The sequence below is a fragment of the Enoplosus armatus genome, chromosome 18 (genome assembly GCF_043641665.1).
Source record: "Enoplosus armatus isolate fEnoArm2 chromosome 18, fEnoArm2.hap1, whole genome shotgun sequence".
Taxonomy (NCBI): Eukaryota; Metazoa; Chordata; class Actinopteri; order Centrarchiformes; family Enoplosidae; genus Enoplosus; species Enoplosus armatus.
In genome coordinates this window covers 17,901,436-17,928,727 of record NC_092197.1, presented here as the reverse complement: position 1 = coordinate 17,928,727, position 27,292 = coordinate 17,901,436, and the positions used below count along the sequence as shown (strand labels likewise).

General features: G+C 43.8%; 3 protein-coding genes across 3 annotated transcripts; all 3 read right to left on the bottom strand.

The window, feature by feature from the left end:
• Positions 1 to 139: 139 nt before the first annotated feature.
• slc30a5 (solute carrier family 30 member 5) lies at positions 140 to 8,102 on the bottom strand. Its single transcript, XM_070924168.1, has 16 exons — positions 7,733 to 8,102; positions 7,166 to 7,288; positions 6,956 to 7,022; positions 6,614 to 6,699; positions 6,369 to 6,456; positions 5,374 to 5,461; positions 5,165 to 5,241; positions 4,880 to 5,050; positions 4,083 to 4,371; positions 3,546 to 3,754; positions 2,775 to 2,932; positions 2,531 to 2,660; positions 1,678 to 1,921; positions 1,371 to 1,597; positions 637 to 765; positions 140 to 423 (listed from the first exon to the last, which is right to left on the bottom strand). The coding sequence occupies exons 1-16, from the start codon at positions 7,801 to 7,803 to the stop codon at positions 253 to 255; spliced, it is 2,328 nt and encodes a 775-aa protein (XP_070780269.1). The 5' UTR covers positions 7,804 to 8,102; the 3' UTR covers positions 140 to 252.
• Positions 8,103 to 8,860: 758 nt separating this feature from the next.
• On the bottom strand, positions 8,861 to 14,587 carry LOC139301097 (annexin A1-like). Its single transcript, XM_070924386.1, has 11 exons — positions 14,349 to 14,587; positions 13,857 to 13,962; positions 13,585 to 13,679; positions 13,062 to 13,175; positions 12,889 to 12,979; positions 12,580 to 12,716; positions 11,926 to 12,019; positions 11,098 to 11,193; positions 10,221 to 10,279; positions 9,386 to 9,508; positions 8,861 to 9,263 (listed from the first exon to the last, which is right to left on the bottom strand). The coding sequence occupies exons 1-11, from the start codon at positions 14,415 to 14,417 to the stop codon at positions 9,207 to 9,209; spliced, it is 1,041 nt and encodes a 346-aa protein (XP_070780487.1). The 5' UTR covers positions 14,418 to 14,587; the 3' UTR covers positions 8,861 to 9,206.
• A 1,564-nt stretch (positions 14,588 to 16,151) lies between these two features.
• tmc2a (transmembrane channel-like 2a) lies at positions 16,152 to 25,779 on the bottom strand. The gene is made up of 20 exons (XM_070924838.1): positions 25,743 to 25,779; positions 24,469 to 24,507; positions 23,887 to 24,352; positions 23,211 to 23,366; positions 22,648 to 22,738; positions 22,480 to 22,561; positions 22,276 to 22,382; positions 22,048 to 22,146; positions 21,686 to 21,828; positions 21,423 to 21,570; positions 21,105 to 21,293; positions 20,681 to 20,860; positions 20,017 to 20,175; positions 19,727 to 19,855; positions 18,629 to 18,696; positions 17,505 to 17,744; positions 17,273 to 17,398; positions 16,873 to 16,951; positions 16,596 to 16,707; positions 16,152 to 16,375 (listed from the first exon to the last, which is right to left on the bottom strand). The coding sequence occupies exons 1-20, from the start codon at positions 25,777 to 25,779 to the stop codon at positions 16,152 to 16,154; spliced, it is 2,874 nt and encodes a 957-aa protein (XP_070780939.1).
• Positions 25,780 to 27,292: the final 1,513 nt, after the last annotated feature.

Here is a 27,292-nt window from a genome sequence, read left to right as displayed (position 1 = left end):
CTTGTCACCTAGTGGGCATATAGCTGAGCATGATCAGCCAATGAATAGAAAGGAAAGTCAGTTAAATGCTGAATGTTTAGAGCAGGAAAGATCCACAGCACTAATTCTGCACTCAAACAAAATGCAGTTGGCACGAAGATAAAACCAATATATTCAGATTTATTTGAACCACATACATACATACACTGTACATTTCAATAAAAAGAGGCCAAGGGTTGATTCTGTAAAGTTTCATTTGGTCCCATTTGGTCGTTACATGATGCACGTCCCGTCTTTCAGGTATTTCATGGTCTCCATCTGCTGCGTCATTGCCAGAACTTCCTGAAACCCGGTGCTGAGTCCAGACATGTGCTGGAAGTACGCCTCCTTCTCCACCTGGACTGACAGATTATTCACCCCGGCGTCTTTCAGAATGGCCGTCACCTACGAATCAGGGGAGGCAATCAGAGCTGTCAATAACACCAACTCTAAATGCCATGGCAATCTGCCAAAGGATTCACCCTTCTGCGGACCATGAATAATAAAAGAAAAAAATCAAACAAACACAGGTCATGGCTCAAACTGTTGTCAGCTGGTACGCTGAAGTTAAGCCATCAGATATGGAGTCTGCAGTGAAACATCAGTATGACTTTCTACCTGCTGTATGATCCTCTGCTCCACCACATCTGACATGATCTGGAGGTGGATGGTCCCTGCGATCATATTGGCTGAATGCCTCCAGAAATGAGGGTCTCTGTATGACAAAACTCCTTCAATCTTCTCGATCTGAAAAATAAACATCAGAAAAACATCGGGTGATAAAACAAATTACTGTTGCCAAGGCAAATGATAATGATCCGCTGAAGCTGCATTATCCTCTTCTTTTGTTATATTAATGTGGGTCGTATCCACGTGGTTGAATGCACTTTTTCCTTTAATCAGGATCCAGACCATCTAAATACTAAAAGTGACAGGCAACCGTGGGACACGAGCCAGATTTGTTCAAGTAAGTGCAGTAGTCAAGAATATTTCTATATACTGAACAGAAGAGAACACTTGTTCCTTGGCCCAAGGCCTAACTTTCCACCAGCAAGTGTTTGTTTTTGAGATGCAAACAAACAAACAGAACTCAAAACACATAACCTCCTCGGTGGACCAAAAAAAAAGCATTGAATACTACAGATTTCACATGTTCAAAGAAAAGATCCACATCATTTGTCTCAGTGGAATGTTTTTTAGTGTGTAATCTTCAATCCACCATTCATCTCACAAAAATAGGTGAAAAAGAAGACGGCATCTGCATGCTCCCTTAATCATAACCACAGTTAGTTTGTAAAACCACCGCCTGTTAAAACTGCAGTAAATTTATCCTCATCATGGCGACTCCTCACCTTTTCCAGTGCACTGATCAGGTCCTTCTCGTTTTCTGGGGGGATTCGTAGAAGAAGAACCTCGCAGGCGTCCTTCAGCAGAGGGATGACGCTGAGAAAAATGAGTGTGGCGATGAAGAGCGAGCAAAGTGGGTCAGCAATCAACCAGCCGAACTGGCGGATGAGGATGGTGGAGATGATGACGCCGACGCTGCCCAACGTGTCAGCCAGGACATGGAGGAAAACGCCTGGAGGAAAAAAACAGAACATGAGGATTTTGTCTGGCTGCCACCTCATTTCCACAAAGCTCTTTGTTTTTGGTACACACCTCTCATGTTAGCGTTCATGCCTCCGCCCCCCGAGCCGTGGGAGTGTCCGTGTCCGCCGTGCCCGTGTCCGCTGTGTCCTCCGTGGGAGTGGCCGTGACCTCCGTGGCTGTGCTCGCCGTGGGAGTGGCCGTGGTGCGAGTGGCCGTGGTCGTTTGACGAGCAGCTTTTGCCGCCGTGGGAGTGAGCGTGGCTGAAAGCGCAGATGCCCACCAGGTTGACCAATAAGCCTCCAACAGACACCGGCTGCAGGACGCAAAAAAACGGCACGCAGAGCTCAGACTGGCTGGTGTCTAGTGACTTGATGGATGACCATCAATAACATTCCCCAATATCATCCCAAATATATAAATACGTGTGTGAATGTTTTTATTGAGGCAGCCATTAAAGGCTATTAAAAACAATGGTCAAAATTGATGTAACAGAGGCTGAGATGTCCTGACTTTTAGTTCCTCACGTCGAGCATACAGTTCCCATAATGCAATTAGATAATGTCTTTTCATTGAAACCTGCCCATGTCTTTCAAACTCCACACCCCCAGTTTGTAGCATAAAATAAAATCACCTCCAGAGCCACATAAAACATTATACAACTGTTTTGACAGGCTGACTACAACTAGTACTTGTACACTGAAAATAATACTTGATACTAAAATGAAATAATACTTGAAGTGTGCCTTGTGCAGTTGTTTTATGCCGGAAAATATAAATGTGTGTTTGCAGACACTTCATATTAAATGACAAAGGCAAAAACATGACTAGGACATACCAAATAAATGGTACTAAAGTACATCAACAGTTTGACGCACAGTCATTCACAAGGCTTTACACTGAGTGTTATATGCAGTTTACTCACAGTCAGCATGTCTGTGTTGATATTAGGAGGATCCAGCACACGGGTGACTGACTCAACAAAGACAAAGAAAGCGATGACCATCAGGAACAGACCGTTGATGAATCCGGAGAGTATTTCAACACGACCATACCTGCAAAAAAAAAAAAAAGGAGTCCGTTTTCAACATCCAGCTGAATTTGAAATGATATCAATTATTCCCATTTCTCCTGTCAACCCCTTTTTCTCATGTTCTTTATGGATTTACCCGTAGGAGAAGATCCTGGTAGCTTTCCAGCGGGTCATGAGGGCGGCAAACAAGCCGAGGACCAAAGCCGAGCAGTCAAACAGCATATGGAAGCCGTCGGAGATCAGTCCCAGACTGTTGGTCCAAACACCGTAAAACAGCTCCACAAAGGTGAAAGCCTGAAAAACGCAGAGCAGTAAACATTACATAAAATAACAACAAAGTGCGTGTGGTCAAAACCCGACTCTACAATTGACGTCCTTATGTCTCAAATCCACCTATGTGGTCCCAAAAGGCTCTATTTTGCTGAAGTCTTATCATATTTTCATAACAGTCAAATTTAAATATGGAGAATCAAAAAATATCAGAAATATCATCTTTTAAAAGTCCATCATGCGCAACTTCTGTGAAATGGTAAAATGTAAAGTCCTCTTCTGGTCATTAAACCCCTACAGTCCTAGAAATGATATAAAGGACATCTCCTCAGTGGTACCCGGGTGGCAAAGTTTCTTTGAGTTGGAAATATCCTTTTCCAGTGCAACTGTCACTAAGATGCTGTAGGAGAGCAGGGGCAGTTTGTGGGGAATGCCTCTAATAATACTTTGTTATTTTTGCTTTTTATTTACAAAGCTCTTATTTTGAAATCAGAAATTTCAATCCATTGATTTCCCTGACAAAACTGTTTTTTGGTTTGTTGCAAGTGTTTCAGTTAATCCCCCCCCCCCCAATTATATCTTTGATCTTTCACCTGACGGTCAGTTGTGAGTTTTCTCTTCCTGACACAGTACGTACCAGGTTGAGACACAGGAAGTAGAAGATCTGCCTTGAGTCGTATTCCTCCAGGATCTGTTTCAGGGAATCTTTGATGAACCGTGGGAGGGACTGCGACGTGTGCTGCAGGGCGTCACCCATGAAGTTGTACAGAGGAGTGCCTTCGGGCGAGTAACCCACCAAGGTGCCCTTCTGACCTTTCTTTGACGGAGAAGAGAGAATACTGGACGCTGCAGAGAGAGATGAGCGGAGGAGAGAACGTGAGGAGACATCAAGGATGATGTACGAAATGGATCTAATTTTTACTGCTAAATCTAAAAGACAATAAAAATAAAAGTTGAAAAAAAAGTAGATACAGATTCATTTTAAAATATGGACAGAAAACACCAGGAAATTGTTTAAGCTTGTGAGGATGTGTAGTGAGGATGGTGAAATGTACAATATACACAAACATCCATAAATGGTTTGGATGCTGGGCAACGCTTACAGTATGTGCACCGAAAAAGAAACATGCCTGATGATTATAATTCCAGGTCAGTGCCAGCAGCTGTTACTTACACATGATGAAGAAGACGGCGCTGACCACCACTCCTCCAGAGAGCACATGCTCCGTGCTGACCTGCTGCGGCGGTTTGCTCATGGAGCGCAGCTGGTCGGTCAGCGGGTGGGTCCAGAAGTTGGCCAGCAGCAGGGCGCTGAGGAAGAGGGCGATGGTGCCGTAGCGGGCGCACCTCGGCGTCTCCATCTTCGTGTTGCAGATGGCCTCGACGTAAAACTCCAGGATCATCACGGAGAAGATTATCATTCCGAACGGCAGGATGAGGGACGACCACGATTCTACTTTACTCTGGTGTTGAGACAGAGTGAAAAGGTCAAAGAGAAGATTTTTTTTTCCTGAGCTCATCTGAGCATAAACAGAAATCATTTCAATGAGTTCACAGCATGGAGACATGGAACTAAAGAAGATTCCTTTGTGTGCATCTGCTTTATATGCTCAAATATACAGTACAGTCCAAGTATTGTAAGAAACCAAAAGGTGGCATTACAAGAAAGATCGAGAGGTCATAATTTGGAATCATCCTCTGGGGGTCATACTTCATGGCAATCTGGCCAGTAGACATCTTGTTGTGGATCAAAGTGTTGGACAGACCAACACAGTGATGTGTGGCTGGATATAAAATAAGCTTTCCCTGGCTAACTTTTACTCTCTAAAGAATAAAAACAGCTCACTGTGTCTCGGTGGTTTTCTAAGTGCATTTCTTCAGACCTTTGTGAGCTTCGCGATGCCACCCGGTTCTCCAAAAAGACAAAAACGGGCTACATGCATTTGAAGATTTCTCATTTTAGTCACTTACTTCTGTTGTGGCTGAGAGCACTATGACCCAGGGCAGCAGCACCATCGCAGAAACCAGGTTGTCAAGGGCATAGAGGCGTTTTGCACCACCGATTTCGACTGATAGTTTCCTGGAGGCCGTGTGGAAGCCCACCTTCAGGCACAGGGAGACCACCAGCAGCACAACACCACCCTGACGGGAAGAACAGGATCACGGAGGGAGGAAGTTAATTGGTGAAAGCAAAATCGATAATTTACTATGCTTCTGTAGGCCTAAAATTTCACGTGTGAAACGGGCATTGCTTACTTTGTGATCTGCAACCCCTAAAAATGCAATGGCGGTGTAGAGGAAATGAGTGAGCGCGCTGTCATGATGTCCCTCAGCTGGTTGGAGGACAAGTCAAGGAAGACACAATACAACCAGAGAAACATGATAATGAAAACAACACAAACCAATCACGTCCATAACAGTGAAAACAGCGGCAACTGCTGCCCTTCATCAGGGGTGAAGGATACGGTGCTCCGCCATCTTTGCCATAAGGTCGTCGTTGTCAAAGAGGAGGAGGCAGATCACCGCAATGATGAAGAAAGCAGCGCCTCTGGTCTGCGCAGAGTCACAGACAAACCAACAGAAATGCATATTACATACTTCCACCACATGCTCTATCATTATTCTATCAGAGGCGTTGTATACACAGTGTATAGACATTCCAGCACAGTTGATTCATTTCAAGCAGGGTCAAAATGATTGTGGCACAAAACACTACAGATTAATTAGTTCTTGTTATAACTTCAGTTACATTCTTTACAACATTAGTAGTCTTGGCTTCCTCTCAAAGTTTGTCCCTGCTGGTCACTGTACACTCTTTCTGACAACGAGATAACAGCAACAAAATGCTCTCCGACAATACGAATTCTGTTCTACTTGATGAAGAAACGCCAACAAGCCAGTGGTTTGTCCAGATTATCTAAACCACTTTATTTGGAGCTAAAAGTTGAAAGTGAGTGCACCTTAAATGTCAATAACGGACAGTTTGGGTCGTATTTTTACAGATCTCTTTTGTTTTCTCCTCCAAATAACTTTTAAGTTATTTTACGCAATGTCACTGCGTTCCCAGATCTCTTCAATCAACTTGATAGGACAATAATGTTATCATTACTGATAGGAAAGATGGCAACAATAACAAACAATACAAATAAGACTTGTTCTATGAAACAGGTCGTCTGAATGAAAACAGTTGGTTTGATCAGAATGCTATTGGTACATTTGTCACGATAAAGTCTGGAGATAATTGTGATCATGTCCTAATAATAAATGAAAACAGTTACTGATGGTGGGTTTACAAATGTTATCTTTGGGGACTTTGAGCATCACAGATCAAATGTTACTGAGTGCATTTTACTGGAATGAGCAGCAACCAACAGGTCCAAACATCAGAAAATGACATCAAATATCTGTTTCATAGTGTTTTTGGACGTTTCTGATTTCAAAGTAGCTGTGTGAATTTTACCTTAGATGGCCCCCCTCCTGAGCTTGTGAACAGGACCCCGAGGAGAGCAATGACCACCACATCACTGTGCTCAAAAAGCAACAAAGTCCTGTAAAAGACACGAGCCGACCGTTTTAAATCACACCCTGAACACAACAGTGATATAAACACACAAATATACTCACATGCATACTTATATACAGTAGTGTTGTTTTAACTGCTAACTGAAAAACACACTCCGCCACACATTTAAGATGACATTTTACCTTAGAGGTCCACAGAGAGTTAGACCGAAGAAGCCCAGGAGTGATATGACACAGCTGAAAACAGCATGCTTTAGTAACTTTATCCACTGCGAAGAAAACAGATTGAAAAAAGAGAACAGATTCAGGGGCATTAATACAATGTCTTTCATGAAAAAAAATGATATTTTAAGCTCAACCGCAAAATTTCACAAAAACAACAAAACAGAACAGCATTCACCGCTGGGTAATATATTGTGTGTGTACTGCTATGTCGAATGAAGGAGAATTGGCAGACAAAGTTGTGAGCGACACAGAGAATCATGGGAATCACGCATAAATTGAAAAGGAAGAAATCCAACAGACCTGTCTTTTTGAGATGACTTTGCCCGAGGAGAAAGGCTTTTGAAAGAAAAGCAGAATAACAGCACTCCTGAGAAAGGACAGCGGGATCACTGTCAGCATGTTGTCCCCATCCATGATTACACAGTAATAATAATACACAACACCGAGTGCAGGTTCAATAGAAATGGATGAAATGAAACCCAAGCAAGCAATAAGCGTAGGAGCACTTACCCTAATTTTAGTATGAAGATGAACTGGACAATGTGAACAGCTTTGAGAATATCGTAAGATTCAAAGACCCCAAGAGCCTTGAGGACCTTCGTGACAACCAGTAAAACTATGTATCTGGTTAACCTGAAGAGGACAAAGGAAAATATATTAGTACTGGAGGTGGGTGATACAGGAAAAAAAAAAACGAATAACACACTAAATATGTGCTGAAACAATCAGCTAATTCATCTATTAGTCAACAGAATACCAATTGTTAATAAAAAGAAACGTGAGGGTTTTCTCTGATTTATACTACTGTAAATTGAAAATATGAGGAGTTTGGACACAACGTGCACCTTTTCACTAACCTGGACATTTCCAGACTAAACAACTAACCAATGAAAAGTATACCAAGAAGAATCATTAGATGTGTCATTTGTTTCAGCTGGTGTCGAGGACGTAAATCAACAAACTGTAACATACGGAGCTGCAGTGATCTGCCTTGACTGACTTAATGGCAAGAAAAAGACAGCCAGTGGCTCACACCAGTTGGATGAGATTAACGTGAGGTTCATTACAGACACGCACCTAGAATTGGGCACTTCGACCATGCCCAGTTTCCCCCCTGAGAGTACGTTGCTGCTGTACTTCTCTTCCATTTTCAAGCGCCCAAAACTCGACCAGCCGAAGTCCAGTTGTAGTATTTATGTCCCCAGTCCCCTTGACATCACTCTTAGCTTTAGAGTGAAAGGAAACCGCAGCCCATTCACCGGTGAAGAATATGACCAGGCGTCCTCTGGCTCGTATTCATTCTTCCGTTTAAACCTAACAAACGCAGTAAAGTAAACTGTAAACAGGCATAAACCTGCAGTCAGCTGACAGCTTTCCCAGCCAGTTAGCTAGCTTGTTGGCTAGCTAGCCATCCGGCATGCCAGTTAAGTTAGACTCTATCCCGTTTCTAGCTGCGACACGTCCTCTGTGTACGGTGTACGCCGAACAAATACATGCGGTCGGTTAGTCAGAGCAGTAAGTCAAGTAATTGACAGCTTTTAGGTTGAGCTGACCACAATAACAGCTAACAGAGTCCGTAATGGAAGGATAAAGCATACGAGCTGGCCAAAAAGCCACAGCACTTCCGGACACGGTAAAAGGTTCCACGTCACGTGCGCGTATTCATGAGCGTTGCTCCTGCGCAGTTCAGCGTTCTGCGCCGACGATGATGATGATGATGCACTAAATCAAATTATGACAGCTTTTAGAAACTTCAGGCTGACTTCCGTTACACTAGCTTCCACTTGCTCACACTAGACACTAAATCCAAATGATGAGACACTTGGTCATGATTTTGACATCAAAATATCAAAATATCAACTCGCTATCTCATAATTTTGCCTTAAGTCAAAATGGCTCATTGTCTTTTCTTAAATAATCAAATCTGACTTGGTATTTCCTCATTTTGATTTACAATGTATGAAATGATGTCACTTCATACGTTGTTATGACTTGGTTATGAAGTCCAGATTTTGGCTCACCGTCTTATAATTCAGACTCAGACAGTCTTTAAAGTCTTTATCGTTCCAAACGTTTCATATTGACGTAAAGTACACTGTCTTTCATTTCCTGATGGAAATGGGCTTCCAAAGTGTCTCCTACTGTATTGGACAGCATGGTTAGAACGCCTCATGTCAAACAAAAATAAAAGTAAAATCGAATAAATACAATTTTATTATATTTTTTATTTGGTTAAACAACTACAGCTCCCACAAGGCTTTGTCGGTTTCAAATGAGAGACTTTCTATCCAAACCTTCGAGTTCCTCTATTCTCGTTCTCCTCTTTCACACCTTTTTCCAAACTAAACCATGTTGTGAATTACAACTCAATGTACAAGAGAGACACCAAACAACAGAAAGAAAGGGTATGATATGGTTGTTATTGTTGGTGGGATAACATCAACTCAATAGGACAGATTGGCCACATTATTCATAACAGTTTGGAAAGTTTTCAGTGGCATCCGGTGGACAAGCTGGCCTTGATTTCCAGTGAAGTGGCTACAACAGAACTTCAGTGAGGTCCACACAGTCCAAGCAGGACGCCCTGATAATGTCCTTTGGTGTCGCTCTGTGAAACAGAGACAAAGACGCGGTCAGCTGAAATACTGACACCGTGTTGTAATTTGTGGTCTGAGTTCTGAGTGAAAAACAGAACATAAAGGCAGTCATTCAGGAAAATTGTCATTTTACCAGTATGTCCTCCTGTAGGCCAACGTCATACATGGCCCTGTATTCCTCCACGATCTTCTTCAGGTCGACCTCCGAGCGGCTCACCAGCACCCTGATCAGTGTGTCATCACATGTGCCGTGGCCCTGTGAGAGCGGAGCGGAGCAGCCAGGAAGCATGAGGGCATGCAAACCACCTCGCTTTGCAGGTTTACTGCACACTGTGTTTAGTTCAGTGTTCTCATTCACTATTTGTACGATAGTGGGTGAAGTTATGCACCATTGCTACATACTACATCTGTGTTTGGTTGGTTGCATAACCAGTCACAGGTTGACAGTATTTATGGTGCTCCAAAGTATGATATTTGAGAGTCAGCTGCAAAACAGGGGTGCGTTTACAAGCCAACGTCTGATTAGTAAAGTCAGCTTTCACATGCATTTGCTCGCGAATGCAGCGCATTAGGGCAGAATCTTCACTTGGTTTGAACTATTTCAAATTTCCCAAGCAGGCATTTGACAGAAAGACATAAATACAACAATTAAGACATCCACGACCTCATGTCTCTCTGAGCATTTACCCAAAAACTTGAACTATGCCTTTAAGTACAATTTCCCCCCGGGGATCAATAAAGTATTTCTGACTGTACATTCAGGCGAATCAAACTGTTCATCAAGGTTACAAGCAAATCGAAACAGTTGTTGTGGGTAAAGATTATGTTTTGGTCAAGTTACATAAGCAAAACTGATAATGTGGACTTCACTCAGCAGAGAATGTACGTGGGAAAAGTCATATGCACACACACACACACACACACACACACACACACACACACACACACACAGATTTATTCATACACACCTTCATAGCCAGATGGAGCTTCTCAGCGAAGAAAGCCGGCGTGTTCCAGGCACATTTCACTAACAGACACACAAACATCAAACATCAAATATCACTGGAAATATGCAGAAGCTGCAGGGTTTTCGTTATTTGCTTCTGTCTCGTCGCTCATCTTGTGAAGTTTTATGTTCAGGCTGCTGTTTTAGGCGTTCCCTGATCTCATGGTGTGTGTGAGGTCACGATGCCCTCGTGCCACACGCTGGAGGCTAGAATGTGCGTATAGTGCCATTGGGATGGGGTCTATCTATCCGGTGTTTGAATCTGTTGGTTCATGCACTTTTTTTTGTTTTTGAAGTCCCTTTGTTTATTCTTTATGGATGGATGCCCTCCTACCAGTGTTTTCTGTCTGGATGCAATATGTTGCATGACTTAATAGTAAAATTATGTTCATTTATCTTCCGGAGAGCCTTTTGTTAAACCCTTTTGTCCGGCTGGCAGTGGTTCTTGAGCATGACAACAACTGTTAGTTGATCGGCCCATCCATCTGAAAATGTCAGATTTCCAGATTTACTACGGAAATCAAGACTGTGTGGGTGTGGTTTGATCAGATGTGATCATTTATTGCTAAATCCTGATTGGTGCACAGAGATGACCCTTTTTCCAGCTCAAGCCCCGCCCCTTCAAAACCAGTGAGAGAAGCATGAAAAACACGAATACAGAAATCCCTCACAAAATAAACCAAAACTGTTCACAGTAAGAAACCAACCGAGAAAATGGTTTTCTGGGCCTTTTAAAATGTGTTCTGCGTATACTTCAAAACTCAAGAGAAACTCCTTATTTGTGAAAAGTGAAACCGAATCTGATCAAACCAGGAAAGGAATGATGAAACCCTCCTCACCGATGTCAATGAGACAGTCTTCAATGTCTCCGCTCAGCTCCATGTCCAGGGCTTTGGGTAATGTGATGTCACTGACGGCGGCGTAGTGCTGGAATGCTGGCAGGTAAACAGGCGAACAACAGGTGTTTATGGGTAAATGGGCTACTTGTCAGACAGAAGATGACTCTTCAAAAAGCTATTCAAAGAATGAGATCACAGCGCATACCCCAAACACTTCTGGATTTTAAAAAACAGTCTTTAGCTGGTTTAAAAGGATCTCTAGACATGAACTTTCAGAGTTCATACCCTCAGTGACCAAATGAGCCACAACTACAAAAGACAGATAACAAATTTGCAGTTGGAGGGCTGTAACTGTACACAACAACAGGGATAAATGCAAAACATGGGCACCAGATATGAGCTTAAACTGGAGCTTGTTTTCAGACGTTCCACTTGTCATGTAAAGTATGTAGCACAAAGAAATGTTCATGTAAATGGAGCGTCGCCATGTTGAAAGAGTATGTGTGCTTAAATAAACCGTCACTCGATGCACAACTCTAATGAAATGTTAGACAAACCTCATCCAGGGTACAACTCTCGTTCATTTTCCTTAAAAAGAGCAAGCCAGGAACTCCATGGATGATGAAAATATAGTTTGAGACTTTGTTCTGCATTGTTCCTACACTGCTGGGCGTTTTCCACCTGTTACCCACAAGAGTGTGGTTCCACCTGTTTGTCCAGGTGTGTGTGTGTGTGTGTGTGTTCACTTTGAAATGAAGGTTTTGGCTGCTCCAGCCTCTGATGAGTCAAACCTGACAGCCGGAGCATTCACACACTTCAAGCACTCACTCTTAGAGAGCTGCAGGCCGCTCCGCTTGGTCAGGATGTCGATGAAGGCAGAAACATTGATTCCTTTGGAGTTCTCACCTTCCTCGAACAGAGTCTACAGGTACAGAAAGGACAACTCTGGTGATATTCTGCATGTTTCTTATTGTCAACAGTTGATCCTATCGCCTGTGTATCCAAAGCCTGATATATCTTGTTCCTCTGTGCCATAGAGCTCAGATAGAGATCAAAAACACATCAGTGAGCCATACTGTCGCACTGGGTGACACACACACACTCTGCAGTTTATCTTGACTCAAGATAAACTCAATCCCACATTCACTGTCCTGCTGCCCCACATACTCACTGGAGCTCCAAACGTGTATCAATCCACCACTGAAAGTAGTACATTGAATGCGTTGTTTACTCCTGTTTGAGTGACCTTTGTTGAAAACTACAGCAGCCAGCTGTTTAAGAATCGCTTTCCTTCTTTTGTGCAAATGAAACTATGTACTTGTGACCAAAGTTTTATCTTCATAAGGAATCAGTGGGGCTTGGGGGGCTCCCTTGGTAGGGAAGTCAAAAAGTAGTTTTAGCTTAGTTTGTTTTGTTGACAGTAAGAAAAATAGTAGAACAACGCCAGCCTTATTCTGTAAAAGTTGATTCTCCTGATCTTACCTCGGCGTCCCTTCGGGCCACATCCATGTCGACTTCAGCGTTCTCATCTCTGTTAGCCTTCAACATGGCCAGGAGGGCCATGGTGAAGTCACCGCTGGTCTCATCCTTAATAACGTCCTCCAGCTCTATTTTGTACTCTGAGGGACAAACAGTCAACAGACTTTGAAATAACATAATGGAATTCAGTGTTATTCTACTGCTGCGTGCACTAGAGGACAATAAAGACTGTCCTAAGATGTTACGTAATAATGTGAAAACCTTTCAGGAACTCAACAAGGGACAGAGTGACAGCACTGAATCAGGCCAAACCTTCTTTGAAGACCCTCTTGATCTCTCGAATCTCTTGGTTTGACCTTGATGCCAGAACCTCAACCAGGACGTCTTCATCGGTGCCCAGGCGCTGTTGGAGTAGAGCAGATGCTATGAGTGATGGAGCCTAAAACAGTCCTATGAGATTTAGTACGTGAATCGCTGATATTTACCTTTGTGGCCTTCCTGAGCAGGTAGGCATCAAAGTGAGTGGGTGGCATGAGCAGAGCCAGAGAGATGTCCTCTAAATCTGACCTGAGAGCCGACTTCAGGGCTTTATCCAGATCCTGCGAGACACATTATAATCACGGCATAAGACTGCTGCAGACCATAACACTGGTCATACTAGACCAAGCAAGGTGGAGGCAGATTTGTTATCTCTTCTTTCAAAAATTACAGTCTTGCTTAAAGTCGCCATAAGCATAATAAAACAAAGGTAAACAACTTGTGAAATGCAAATCCAGTTGGTTGATATGAGAAAATAAGAATCGCTATAGCAGCTTTAATTCGAATGCAGTGGATCTGGATTGAACGGCTTGCTGCTGTCACAACATTTGACCTCATTTGCGTTGCAAATCTGAAAAAGCTCGAAAAACACTTCACATAGTGAGGTCAGAGGGAGGTCGGCTTCACACGTCACGCCTAAATATTTATCCAGGCTTCAACTTTGTCTCGGCTCCGTCTTACTCGGCTCACCTTCCCAGTGGACGCCGCATAGACGGCTTTGATCTTCTGTCTCTGCTCGTTGTTTCTCTTCACCAGGACCGCGATGATCACGTCCTCGTCCACCCCTGTGAGGGACAAGGAGTGCTTCACCTTACTTTCTTTAAAGCAGCAGGTCACAAAGGTTGAAAACAGTGAAAACCAGAGGAGCAGCTTGACTTTGCATCCCGTTCAAAATGGTTAAGAACAGCCCAACCTTACAAGCGTGAGGTCATTCTTACGACAACGCGAGCGAGTACACTCACCTTTACTTTCAATGGCGCTCTGAAGAACGGAAGCATCTTTGGAGGCACTGAAGTTCGGATACGGGGCGACTGTTCCATAATACTTAGGTTTCGGCTTACCCTTCACCTGGAGCAACAGACAGAAATACAGATGTTTTGCTAACTCTGGCGGCCACAAACCACCAGGAATTCCAAGCTGCAGATCTTTTTCAGTTTTGGAGAGAATTTTTTTTTTTTTGTGGATCCATTCCAGTTGCATCACAGGGGGGCAGAGTGACAGGAAAGGTGGAGGAGAGGACGATAAAGCAGAGCTGCCAGGGTTGACAGAGCTGCAGACAGCTGTCAGTAAGTCATTTTACTGAAAAACCATACAGTTCATATGAAATCCAAATACTCAAGTTTAAGCACCTCATAAAACAAAACATCTGTCCGTATATATCTGTTAGTGCTCCGTGGAACATTACATGGTTAACAGAACTGCAGCTAGTTCTTCCTGGGTGATCCGGCACTCACCTTGACAGTGTCGTCTTCGGGGTCTCTGTTATGGATGACATTTTTGAAGAATTTCTGGAAGATGGACATGCTTACTTGGCTGGAAAGTTAAAGCCAGAAACAAAAAGACGTAGAGGGAGAAAGGAAAAAGGAAATGAAGAATTTGAAGTGGTTTAAATGTTTCTTCTTCTTCCTGTGCTGCTGGAGACGGTCCTCACACAACGGCAGTTTGTAGCTCTCAGGTGTTTGTCGCAGTATTTAACTCACTGTTTCAGCGTCTCCACCCATCTCTGTGCTGATGGTTTTCAGGCAGGTTTCCTTTCAGCTGGAGGGGATCAGCCAATCGTCTGCCACCTCTCAAAGACAACATTCCTGCGAGGTGACAGTCAGAGGCTCGGGCACTTCTGACCGGTTGGGCGACTTTTCTGTACAGACTTGCATTTTAAATTTGTAAGGGCTTCATCCTTTAATCAAACAACTTGTCATTCACGCAGACATGCAAGGAATTAGTGACAACTAAGATGATGGTAGCTGTAGTTCAAGAAAAAAAAAAGACGATATCAACTTAGGTGTCAACTGTCCATCGTGACCCTGGCAATGTTACAAGACAGCAATGCTAAATCGGTGGAGTACTATTTCAAAGTGGCAGAAAAAACACACGAGAAATCCGACAAACAGCAGAAATGTTAGGAACTGTAGGGGACGAATTCACTGGGCTCCTCTCTGTGGTTTTAAGCAAATAACTGAGCTAAAATGGAAATGACTAAAACAAAGTAGGATAAAGTACAACAGCAATAAACAACACAGGCCATAAACTGAGCTGCTACAAAGATGTTATTAAAAGATTGGAGTTTATTGCAAAGTCAGAATATAAAGTGAATTACAACGTCAGCGTAAATGAGAGAGAACACAAAAAGAAAGCACAATCAGTAGCTGAGACATCGGACATGACCACACACTGTATTTACCTACAGTACGTGAACACACTCAGTGGTTAGATGGATGAAATGGTGAAGCCAATATCTTCAGTGTCATCACATTGTAACAGCATGAAAATATGCTCGACATTATTAATTAGTTGACATATCGCAAGCATACGGATATTAAATAAAAGGCTAAATCAATATGCCCTCCCTCTTCTGGTTACTTTAACAGTGTGTCTGGACACGTCAGAAGTGTCATCATGTTTCCTGAGTTCAAAGTTCAATGAGGAAAACTTTTGGAAAAGTGTAAACGGACTTTTTTACACACAAAATAACGCCTTCCTCTCTTTTTGTCAACATTGTTGAGGACGCTGTCGTCTGGTTTGAATAAACTTTGTTGGAATTGTCACCGGACAATCCGCGCTCACGGTCAGTGTGAGCACCCACGTTGTGGCCGGTCAACTGATCTATGCAGTGGGGGTACGGTAGTCGCAGGCTCTGGCCTTGGCAGAAACTAAGACCGATCACAATGTGTAGTTTGAGTCAACATAACGCACAGTGTCCGCCCCACTTTAGAGCCACATGGGCAGAAACATGGATCAACAACACAATCTTCCTTCACGAATGATACGTTACTCAAGACAAAATTGACGTTTTTTTCAGCCCAGTGTTGTAAAACGGTACTCGAGGTTACAGTTTTTACAGCTGTAATTTTCCAAAGTGACCTCCGGTAAACTTTGAACATTTGTTGATGTCGGGAAGGAAACATGAGGGCCTTGTAACTGAAATGAAACAATCTCAACACCTTGTTTTTGTGCCTATTTATGTCTCCAGCTGTGACACGAACAGGGATTGTCTGAGGGAAGAACACAGTCTGCAGGAATGTGATTTTCTCACGCTGTTATCTCGGAGGGGGCCCTCTCCCGCGGCCTCGGCCCGGTGCAGCACCCGGACCTGGACCCGGACCCGGCATTGGTCCAGGTCTTCTCGGCCCGGGCGGCCGGCTCACAGGCCCTCGAGCGTTGGGGTTGGCCGATGCCAGAGCCACGTCTTTCTGCAGGTTAACGCCTTTACCGGCGGACCCGGGCTTCATCTTCGTTGGCTTTGCTTCTTGCTCAGTCTTTTCTGTTTAGACAGAGACAGAGAAGACTTCAAGTCACATGTTGGTTTTGAATTCACACCCTTAATACCTCAATGCATGCAAAACATTCAACAACCCATGAATAACACATTAGTCTTCAGTATCTAGAAGGAATACTTTACAATATTAAAAACTGAAGACATTTAGTAACATTTCACTTCATACATCTGCATAGGACGATCAGCTGTTGAGAAGTTTACTGACCAGGCTCAGGCGGAGGGATGAGGGATCGGTTCGGCAGCAGGTCCTCCAGGTCTTTCATGACCTGGTTGGTGCTGTCTGTGTTGTTCCTTCGGTTCTTCTCTTCATCCCGAGCCTGGACAGGCAGAGAAAGAGGTGGTGGACAGAAAAAAAAAAAGGTGTAGAAATTCAGAACGAGCACAAGTATTCTGGCTAAATGCAGCAGTCCGCAGTTCTGTGGAAGCTGTATATGTGACGTTTTGAACAGTATACTTTACTTTTATCTCCGTTCTCTGCTTACCATCTGCATCTTCTTCTTCAGCTCCGTGTTGGAGTTTTGGTAGGCCTCAGACACGGAGTTCAGATAGTAGATGGCCAGTCTGTAACGGAGAAATGACGGAAGGATTTGTCGCGTAATCACATACTTGCATATGTGTGTGTGTGTGTGTTTCTGCTGTCCAGACATGTGCACATGTGCATGTGCAAAGTGCCTCCGCTAAAAAAATACAAGACTAGTTGACTTGACTAAAACTGACCAGAAGCTAAAAAATCTAAATCGACCCAATGGGTAAAATCACATGTAGGGTTAAAAATCTAAAAAGGATTTATTTAGATTCGATCAAAGAGTTCATTTAGATTGTGTGTGTGTGTGTGTGTGCGTGTGTGTGCAATGTGATCCACTGTGTCTCCTCTACACTCACACCATGAGCAGTACAGCAGGTATGATGAGGCCTGGGTTGGCTGCATAGCTGAAGAGCGTCCCCAGGAAGGCCGGCAGGTCCAGGTCGATGGTCTCCATGATCACGTCAAACATCTTCACCTTCCCACTGCAAACAGCAGTGTGGTCAACGTGTGCCTTGGTTTTGCACATGCTCACTTCTTACTATGCTCCTACAGCTCAGTGATTTGTTATATCTGAAGTTGTGGTGTTACCTGAAGGGCCCGCAGTCAAATGATGGCGGCAGGGTCATGATGGTGTAGACGACAGGTAAGAGGCTGAGGAAGAGGATGAGGAGCAGCAGACCCATGTAGAAGTTGTTGGACTTGGAGGCCTTGAAGACCCTCTCGTGGGGGACGTTGGTGGCCATTACAGCCCAACACTGGTAGTACATGGAGCTGAGGAGGCGGAGCACGTTGATGCCGACCAGCCCGGGAGCGTAAAAGGCGCCCATCCTGAAGCACACCAGAACATGACGCCATGTACAGTCATCAGATGCTGTGTAACCATTAAATCGCTGAATATGAAGGATTTCCCTTTAAAAGGCGATTTAGCCCTGTATTTACTGGTACGAAACCATGACAGGAGTCAAATTATGAACCACGTTGTGAGCTATCACAGGAAGAATTGTGGGAAAAGAGGAACACAGAGGAGGAAGAGGATCAAATATAATACGCAATGATGAATGCAGAATTTCTCAACCGTAAACACCTTTGAAATAAATCTTAAGGCATACCTTTTAAATCAAGCATTCCCTTAATCCATTTTATTTTATTCTACCCTCTTCTAGTGTGATACACTGGTCTCTCTGTTCTACCATGTTTCCTATATTATTATTTCCATATATATTTATTTTCATGGTACTGCTGTATTTTCATTGTATTGTTACGCACCTTGTATTGCCATTTTGCACGAAAGGCGCTATAGAAATGAAGTTTGATTTGATTGGATGATAAATATTATACAATATAATGTAAAATTGTTTAAAAAAAAAATGAAAAAAATATATGTAATAGAAACAGTGAAACACAGTAAGGTTATGCACATGATACAGCATAATGCGACGCAACATAATTAGATGTAACGTACTACAACATGTAACATATAACTGGTGATTCTATTCAAAGTGCTGTTGATGACGCATGCAGAGAGGCTCCACTGCAACCTGAAGCCCAAACACTGGCAGTATCATCGATATTGATATCATCCATCCACTCCAGTGATACTGGATACATGCAGCAACACGCACCCATGCATGTAAACCCCCCCCCCCACACACACACACACACAGAAGCACAACTGAGCGTGTGCCGTGTATGTCTAGAAATAAAGTTCGTACCAGATCATCCCTTGATTGAAGACCAGTCCAAGTACATTGCCACTGATGTCAAACTCTCCATATGACGGCTGAAAGCGCACAAAGACAATGATTACTTATGTAGTAACCCGTGTGACCCGTGGCAGCACCCCTCTGCTAACCCTAACCCTTTGACCTGATGATGGAGCTAGACGAAAAGTCAGCGGATCATCAAAGTTAATACAATTCATCTTAAGGGGGACATGAATGTGAAAGTTTACCAAATTTCATGACAATCCAGTTGTTGAGATATTTCACTCAAAACCACAAACAGCCGCGAGCGTGGCTTAAAGAAAACAAAAACCTGTACAAACTGTTTAACACACACACAGGCGTAGCAGTACTTGGAGTTGTAAACAAAGTAAGGTCTGTCATTTGACAAAAGAGACCCTTTTCACAGCAGATATATTGACATGTTATCAGGAAAAACACAAGTGGAACAGGGGAGCCAGTGCCAGGAGTAACCTAAATGAAGGTACCGTGGATGCTCGCCCACTGGAATGAACTGGGATCCATAATGGGACTGGACCATCGTTAAAAAGTTATTTGTTACACCTGTGCTACTCTGCTTCTTCAGGTGCTGATCGGTCCATGATTTATAGAGACATCTTAAAGCTACAGCTAATAAAACCCATAAAGGGTTACTTTGAATTAAATGGGCTAATGATTAAGCACTGACAAGTTAGTGAGATGATAAATTAATTTCAGCATTGTACCATCATTGAAGACATTTTGACATGTCACGGTAGGAAAAGGACAGCCGTAGATAACACAATTAAAGACGGCTGAACTCCACACTGTCATGGGTTAGTGGGACACTTGAATCGATCGGAGCCACCGTTAATGTTACTAGTGATACCTGTGCTATTCCTACTGTGACATGTCGAAATGTCTGCCATGAAAAAGGCCTGTTGCTGAGTGTGGACACTGATTGTGTTGCCTCGCAATGCACACAGACAAACTGAAATAAAGGAGCTGCTCTCAGCTGGGATAAAAGGTTCACTACTTACTGAACTAACTATTCTTTCGACACATTTAAATAAAATTTGAACCACAAAATGCTTCAGCTGGCAGACTCACAAATCCAGCCTCCAGGTCCCAGCACCAGCAGTAGTTGAGGAAGCGGACGATGACGGCTCTGGCAAAGTCACCAATCAGGATGGTCAGGTAGGACACCTGGATGTCCGACACCGTCAGCTTCACAAACTCCTGGAACAGCACAGATTCAAGGTGGGGAAGTGGGGACATGAGGGTTTGTGCGTTTACGCGACATCTTTCATGTTCCCATTTCAGCTTTTTTTTGGTCAATCATTTAGAAATACTTGTGGCCAAAATGTGTCGCTTCTGTGTCATATAAAAACATTCATTACTACGCCGACGGCGGTCTCCCAGCAGGGTCCTCTGATGACATCAGCAGGGTTCATGGGGGGTGGGATGGCCTCGGTGTCGTTGACCAGACGTGTGTAGTTGGCGTAGTACTCCTTCATGGCCCAGATGGAGGCGTTCTTAATGGCCTTCTCTTCTTCCAGCTACGAGGCACAAAGAAGCCAATCAGTCACCAGTGACACAAGTTTCTATTCAGCGTACTGGAAGCAGAGAAGTGTTCAAATTAAAAAATGACACATGAGAGACTGTAAGCTTGGTAATACCAATAAAATTACCCTCAAAAGCAGAATTTCATTGGATGTTGGAAAATTCTAATAAACAAACAAACAAGAAAGTCTGTAAAGTTTTGCTTGAGACTGCTAGGGGCTAGAATGTTCATTATAACCCACAATACATGAGTGAGGCTAGACAAGTTGACACAACAGGAAAGATCTTGGGGTCATAGAAATTAGAACTGTTTACTGCACTTTCATATGCAGAATATCAAAATCTATTACCAAAATTGTCAGAAGGGTTTTGCCAAAAAGTTACCGTCATCAAGGGCATCTGTGGGAAATGTGGACATATGTGGTAGAAAACTATCCAGCTGGTCAGCTGTTTGGAAAGAGAGGACACACACACACACACACACACACACTGCTATCATACCTTGGTGTTGACCTCGTCAAACAGGGCGAACAGAAAGGTGTAGAGGTTTCCCAGGAAGAGGGCGAAGATGCGTCCGAGCTGCCACTTGAGGGCGATTCGAGGATGGTAGTCCTCCAGCTCAGCGATGGTCTCAAACAGAGGGGGGCACACCAGACCCAGCAGAGACATGATGATCTCCAACTGTCCAGAACATCACCAACAACATCTTCACGTCACGTAACTATTTCATCACACACACCATTACATCTGTCTATATTCTTCAGTTTTTTTACATGTTCTCTCACTGTTGTTATTACAGATTTTTCTGCTGATGGGCCTGTAATGTAAAAACACAGCGATGGAAACTCTTTCCCTTACTGTGTTTGTGTTGTCCAATATATATTACAGCACCGCATTAGTCTTGTTTAATTCATTCATTCATTACCTCGTTCTTCTCGTACCAGCTGAGGTCGTCCCTGTTGGCGAACTCCTGAGACCTCTTCACCACGAAGTAGATGAGGTACCCACTGCCGCCCAGGCTGCAGGTGATCAGGACGTTGGCCAGGACTCTTAGGAACCTCCGCAGGTGGATGTTCTCATCCTTCTGGTTCTCCTGCTCATCCACGATGGACTCCTGTTCTTGTCATTTACAGACAGTAGAGAACCGTAACCGCATTAGCGGTGTAGCAGTGAACTCACATGGAAATGGAAGAAAGGGAACACATGTCTGTGTGTTTCTTGTGAAAACGGTTGCTGTGGTTACCTTAAAGCTGGTGGTAATGGAGGCGTACTTGTTGTCAGCGGTCTCTGAGTTGCCTATGAGGTAATCCCAGCTGGTGAACATCTTCCAGGCAAATGTGAACTCTCCCTCCTCTCCGTCTCCACCACCAACATCAGCGTTCTTGGCCATTCTGAAAAAAAAAAACAAAGCAGCCTTCTTTACAAATTACATTTAGGGTAACTTGTTTGACACATCGTCACAACATATGGAGACCCCATCTGAGCCAGATGCTGCGGCAGACTCACGTGCGGATCACGACCATCAGGCTGTAGCCGAAGGTGCCGATCCCGACCATGAGGTAGGACAGAGGCAGCCGGAACTTCAGCAAGCCGATGGTCCTCTGGTTGTTGTAATACCCGTAGAACAGGACTGAATATTTGCAGTAGCCCTAAGAAAAGAAGAGGTACTATCGTTATTTTACGTCCTTTCCTCACTTGTCCGTTCTGTAAGTTGAAATGGTGAAATGATTACTTTATCTTTGAACTCTTTATGGTATCATTTGAAAACATATGCACCGAACCCACTGGGGGTTGGGCATATTTATGTGCCACATACAATAAGACAGACTTGAACTGAATCAAAATCTTCATCATATTTCACAACTCACATTGAAGTCCATGAGGACAGAGTAGTCCTGAGCGGTGGCCTGCTCTGCTCTGGGTACAGTCTTCCTGGCAATAGACCCGTAGGGAAGGCCCATCAGAACCTGGGGGAATAAAATCAAGCTGGCTGAGTACTACTGCTTGATTCTTTTGTTTCTTTGCTTTAGGAAAGTGCCACATGAACAGATTTTGTAACAGCTTTTTAATTCAGAAACAGGACTACATCGCTTCACCTCAGGGATGACCACCAGTCCAAAAGTGAAACCAAAGAGGACCAGGTTCATGCCGTACATCCAGCGCAGGAAGATAAAGTAAGACGCCACAGATGACCCAAAGTGACCTGAGGACATTGAGAAGATTTTTATGCTCAGCATCTGTCCACTAGGAGTCGCTGTTCTGCTTGGAAACGCTACAACAGTGCTGCAAGCAAAACCTACTTTCCACCTCTTTGATCTTCCTCTCCCAGGGGATACAGGCTGTCCGGAAATTCTCAAAATCCCTCTGGAACTTGATCCATTTCTGGGACGAAATTAAAACAAAATTACGGGAGGAAAACGCACATTCACAAAGCAGAGAAGATAGGGAGCTTGAATTTCGTGCCTAACCTTTGTCATCATCACTTTGTAGGCGTACCACTTCCTGCCTTTTCCTTTGCCCAGAGCTCCTTCAAACTTGTCCACAAATTCTTGAGCCTCCCTGTGAAGAAAACGTGGTCACATGTGAGACAAATGGCCATTAAAATGAGCTACATTTCTGTTTTTTCCACATGGATTTACTTCTGGAGCCACAATAAGGAGACAACAAAACAGACAGCTGACAAAGACAAATATTACCTCCATGTTTGTTTAGTTTTCAGAAGGGTAATGATTTCAAACTCAAATATTTAGCAACTGCAAGTTGGGTTGGGGCTAGGGTTAGTGTGAAAACGAAAAGTTGTGTCACACGTAAAATTCAAAGCAGATGTCATCAGTGAACACATGCTGACTTTTATAATGTGAGCATGTAAAATTTCCTATTTACCAAGTGAGATTATGTTTTCACATATGAAACAAAATGATTGATTTTTTTTTTTTTTTAATGCCGAGGCGTAAAATATGGTTCTGATTCTGGGTTGAGGTGAAGAACTTTTATGTAAAGCTGGAAACCAGGACAAGGCGTAAGTGGTTACTTCAGGTGCGTGAGCCTCCGCTTCATCCTCCACGGCTTGTTCCTTATGTTGGCGATCAGTTTCTTCTTCTCCTCCACCTCCTCCATCAGCCGGGCCATCTCTCCCTCCGACATGGACTCCTCCTCCTCATCAGAGTCCGAGTTGGAATCAGATGAACTGAGTGTGTGGGAGCAAACACAAGTTTAGGAGGAGGAATTTTATGGAGCAGTGGGGGTGGTGATGTTGGTTTATCTGTTCGTCTGTAAAACACTTTGGTCCTTTGGAGTAACATTTCTTGTAACTACAGACCCAGTTTCCAAGACGTTTGCTGTGCATATGAATGCTTCCCAAATGATAGCCTTTTTTTCATTTTGGCCTATCCATGAGCTTTCTACTAAAACTACTGGCCAGATTTCCATGAACTTCCTCTCCTAATGACCTCCCAGACCTTTTAATTAAGACAAAACCTCCACAAAATATCAGAACAAGATATCTCATGGTCTGAGGCGCAGATTGCCATGAAATCTGCTGAGCACATTCATGCTGTCCAGAGGATGAACAAACTCACTTTTGCTAATAGTAAGGCTTTAAAATTTCAGTTGTTCATTGTCATGTTGCAGGGTGTAATAAGCACGACACTGTCCAGCTGCAGTAGTAAAACAACTCCTTATAGGTAGTTGTACTTCCTCTGGCCTACCTGTCGTCCTTCTTCTTCTTCTTCTTCTTGTCCTTGTCATTGTCCTTGTCTTTCCCTTTGTCCTTCCCTTTGTCCTTCCCTTTGTCCTTCCCTTTGGCATCCCCCTTCTTACCCTTACTGTCCTCCTCTTCCTTCCCTCCTTTCTTTCCCTTCTTTCCTTTCGGCACGTCGCTGTCCTCCTCATCACTGCCCTGGACCTTGCCTCCCTTCTTCTTGTTGGCTGCTCCTCCTCGCTTCCTCTTGGGAGCCTCGTCCTCGCTCTCATCCTCATCATCATTGCCACCGCCACGTTTCCTGGTGGGCTTCTTCTTGTTTGCTCCCCTGCTTCTCCTGGGAGCTTCATCCTCCTCCTCCTCCTCATCCTCATCTTCGTCCTCACTAGCTGGTTTTTTCCCCCGGCCTCTTCCCTTTGCACCTCCTCTTCCGGCTGCCTGCTTCCTGTTCCTTCTCTTCTGGGTGGCGCCGTCTACATTAAGACCAAATAAAAGGCACAAAATACAGCATTTGGTATTCTGGTTATTAGATTCCACTCTAGACTTTCATTCTTTTAAACTCTTTTAAAATTCTGTTTTATCCACTCACCATCACTGTCACTCAAATCTGCGTCTATCTCCATCCCAACTGAGGAAGAACACACACAAACACAACACAATAAAATACTATACCAGCTCAACAGACAAGACATTTCCACCTTAAAAAGTTATTATTGAGTCCAAAAAATATTATTCAGAGATTCATGTTACCGACAGGATAAACTATGAAATGAAGAAACTTTGCTGGTCTCCTAATATTTTATCTCACGTTATCATCCAAGTCCAAGCTTGTGACCAAATACCTGAAAAAACGAATAACGTTCCCATCAGCCTCAGCTGGTGCTAGTGCTAATGAACAAATGTTAACATGCTAAATTAAGATGGTAAACATGCTGAACATCGGCATGTTAGCCGTGTCACTGTGAGCATGTTAGCACGCTGACTTTAGTATTTAGCTTAAAGGTTCCATGTGGAGCTTTTGACATCTAGTAGCACTATGGAGCTGTTTTTCTATTGGTTCTAGTGGTTCCCCATTTTGTTTAGCATGAGTACACATGCGCCTGCATGGTTTCACACTATCCCACTAATCTACAGGTGGCAGTAATATGCAAAGATATGCAGCAAAGGCGGGGAAGAAGACTGCCGGTATGTAAACATGTATGCAAACAACGCTGGATTTATAATGCTTTGAAATTGGCTTTACAAATGTTTTACGGGGAGGAAAATGCATTCAACGCATTTGTTAGACCTCCAGGACACACAAAATTTGTTTTGGTGAGTAACATTGACTGCAAATATTACTTTGTTTACAAGAAAAAAAACCCCCACAGGGCACCTTTAAAGCACCACTGTGTCGGAAGCAGAGCCTCACAGAGCCGCTAACATGGCTTAACAGTCAGCCGTGTTGAAGTATTGGCTGTCCTGGTTGATACAGACACCATCATCTCTTCAGCGGCGTCCAAATTTAGTTCCAGGACCTCGGCCCAACAGCGGGTGGAGATCAGTGGAAACAAAAGCAGAACCGGTAATGATGGCTACACACTATGTTATGCTGTGTTAAGTTCCTGCTTGTGGAAAAGGGCCAAAAGTCACATGACTTGACACCACACCTCAGGCATTAAAGCATAATAATGTTGAATAAAGTCTGGAAATAGTAAGTGATCATAAATAGACAAGTAATTGATGTTCATATACGCAGTAAAGTACACTTTACAACACAAATTATTCTTACAAATTTGCTTTCTGAAATGAGCCAAGCTGCATCACCCATCATTATAACCTAGAAAGCAAATGAATCCTCCAGTCCTCTAACCGTCAACTCACCATCATCTACTTTAGCCGCATCACTTTTTCTCGGCATGATGAGAAATAAAGAGCGTCCGTCCTCTGTGTCCTCTGCAGCGTTCACCCAGTCTAGCCCCCCGGCAGGTTGGCTCTCCTCTGCCTCGGCTCCCAGCCAGCCAACTCAGGTATCGGACAGTGCCGTCACTATGACGACGGCTGCATGTGACCCGCTCTCAACAGGTGTCCTCGGACAGGTTCAGTAAATTCTGGAGACCCAGAGGTGATCCACCGTGGCTTATCAAGAAGAAAGGTTGCGTTATTCCCTGGCAGCCGGGACATTCATATATTTCATTCCCACTACATAGAGGTGGTGATATACAGCTGTGGATCACATCAGGCCCATAGAGTCTCAGAAGAGAAGCAGCACTCAGTGTGGCTCTATTTAGCTTGACTATTGTGTCCTGCTTTGTTTCTCCTAAATGGCCAAAGGACCACACCATCTAAAGTGCCTAGAGACACTCTCACTTGTCTTGTTATTGGAGACCACACACACACACACACACACACACACACACAGAAGACCAGACGCCCTAAAGATTTAATGAAGGTTTAGGTTTCTCTGTGCGAGGCAAACAGTAAATACCCTGAGGTGACCTTGAAGCTGCAGGGTTTTTTGGGGGGGTTTTAAGTAGAACTGCAGCAGGTATAGAGTCAGCCGACCTGCAGCGCGGACTGACCCCGGCCACCTGTGTGTGCAGAGCTGGAAAGTGTGCGGAGAAACACCTCATAGCCTCATTAAATAATAGAGTGGAGCTCATTTTTCACATCCAAAATGATTCCATTACACGGTTGTCAGTTCCCACAGGTGAGGCGCGGGCCGCACCGCGCTAGACTTGCGCGGGTGCACAGGTGAGTGTGCTGGAGGTGACACATCTGCTGCAATCCTGGCCACACACACACACACACACACACACACACACACACACACACACACACAGCTGTTCACCTCCACACAGCTGGCTAGCATCATAATATTACTCTCTTAGATGGTACTGGAGAGCTGATTATGTCTTGGTGGTACAATTAGTTTAACATATAATTAGTGTCCGACCATTTCTGTAACTTTCTGAAACCGACAATCAAACCGGCATTCACAGCAGCCAGCTGTGCGGAGGTGAGAACAAGACATGAATCGAGCTTGTGTGTGCATGCCAGTTCATGGATGTCACAAATCTGGTCTTTGTAATATGGTCCAGCGGTTCACAAGAGGTGGTTGGTGGGTGGAGGGTATGGAGTTCCTTCTTTTCTGCTTTTCCTTTTTCCTTTAAACATGCACTAACTGATTTCTTTGGCCACATTGGGCTGCAAAAATAGAAGTTATCTAGGCGTAACTCCAGCTCTATGAATATGTCCGTAGGCGGAGCCTCAGTGGGGTAAACCAATAGCGAAGCCCGTGAGAGGGCGAAGCACTTATTAAATAGAACACACTGTAAATATAAAACTGATATATATCATCACCTTTTAAGTTGATATCCTTTTAGTTTTTAGAGCTTTTTCACTGAAAACGGCTAGCTCAAACGACACTGGTG

Excerpts from the sequence above, each read along its gene's own strand:
- tmc2a (XM_070924838.1), bottom strand. The coding sequence starts at position 25,779 with ATGCCGAGAAAAAGTGATGCGGCTAAAGTAGATGATG. Across the intron at positions 19,856-20,016 it reads GGGAGACCGCCGTCGGCGTA|GAGTTTGTGAAGCTGACGGT; the intron begins GTAATGAATGTT and ends GTGCTGTTCCAG. Across the intron at positions 16,708-16,872 it reads TGAAGAAGAAGATGCAGATG|GCTCGGGATGAAGAGAAGAA; the intron begins GTAAGCAGAGAA and ends CTGCCTGTCCAG.
- slc30a5 (XM_070924168.1), bottom strand. The coding sequence starts at position 7,803 with ATGGAAGAGAAGTACAGCAGCAACGTACTCTCAGGGGGGAAACTGGGC. Across the intron at positions 7,023-7,165 it reads ATCTTCATACTAAAATTAGG|GAGTGCTGTTATTCTGCTTT; the intron begins GTAAGTGCTCCT and ends GTCCTTTCTCAG. Across the intron at positions 1,922-2,530 it reads TCAACACAGACATGCTGACT|CCGGTGTCTGTTGGAGGCTT; the intron begins GTGAGTAAACTG and ends TGCGTCCTGCAG.
- LOC139301097 (XM_070924386.1), bottom strand. The coding sequence starts at position 14,417 with ATGTCCATCTTCCAGAAATTCTTCAAAAATGTCATCCATAACAGAGAC. Across the intron at positions 13,176-13,584 it reads ATGCGGCGTCCACTGGGAAG|GATCTGGATAAAGCCCTGAA; the intron begins GTGAGCCGAGTA and ends TGTGTCTCGCAG. Across the intron at positions 9,264-9,385 it reads GCCTACAGGAGGACATACTG|AGCGACACCAAAGGACATTA; the intron begins GTAAAATGACAA and ends TCTGTTTCACAG.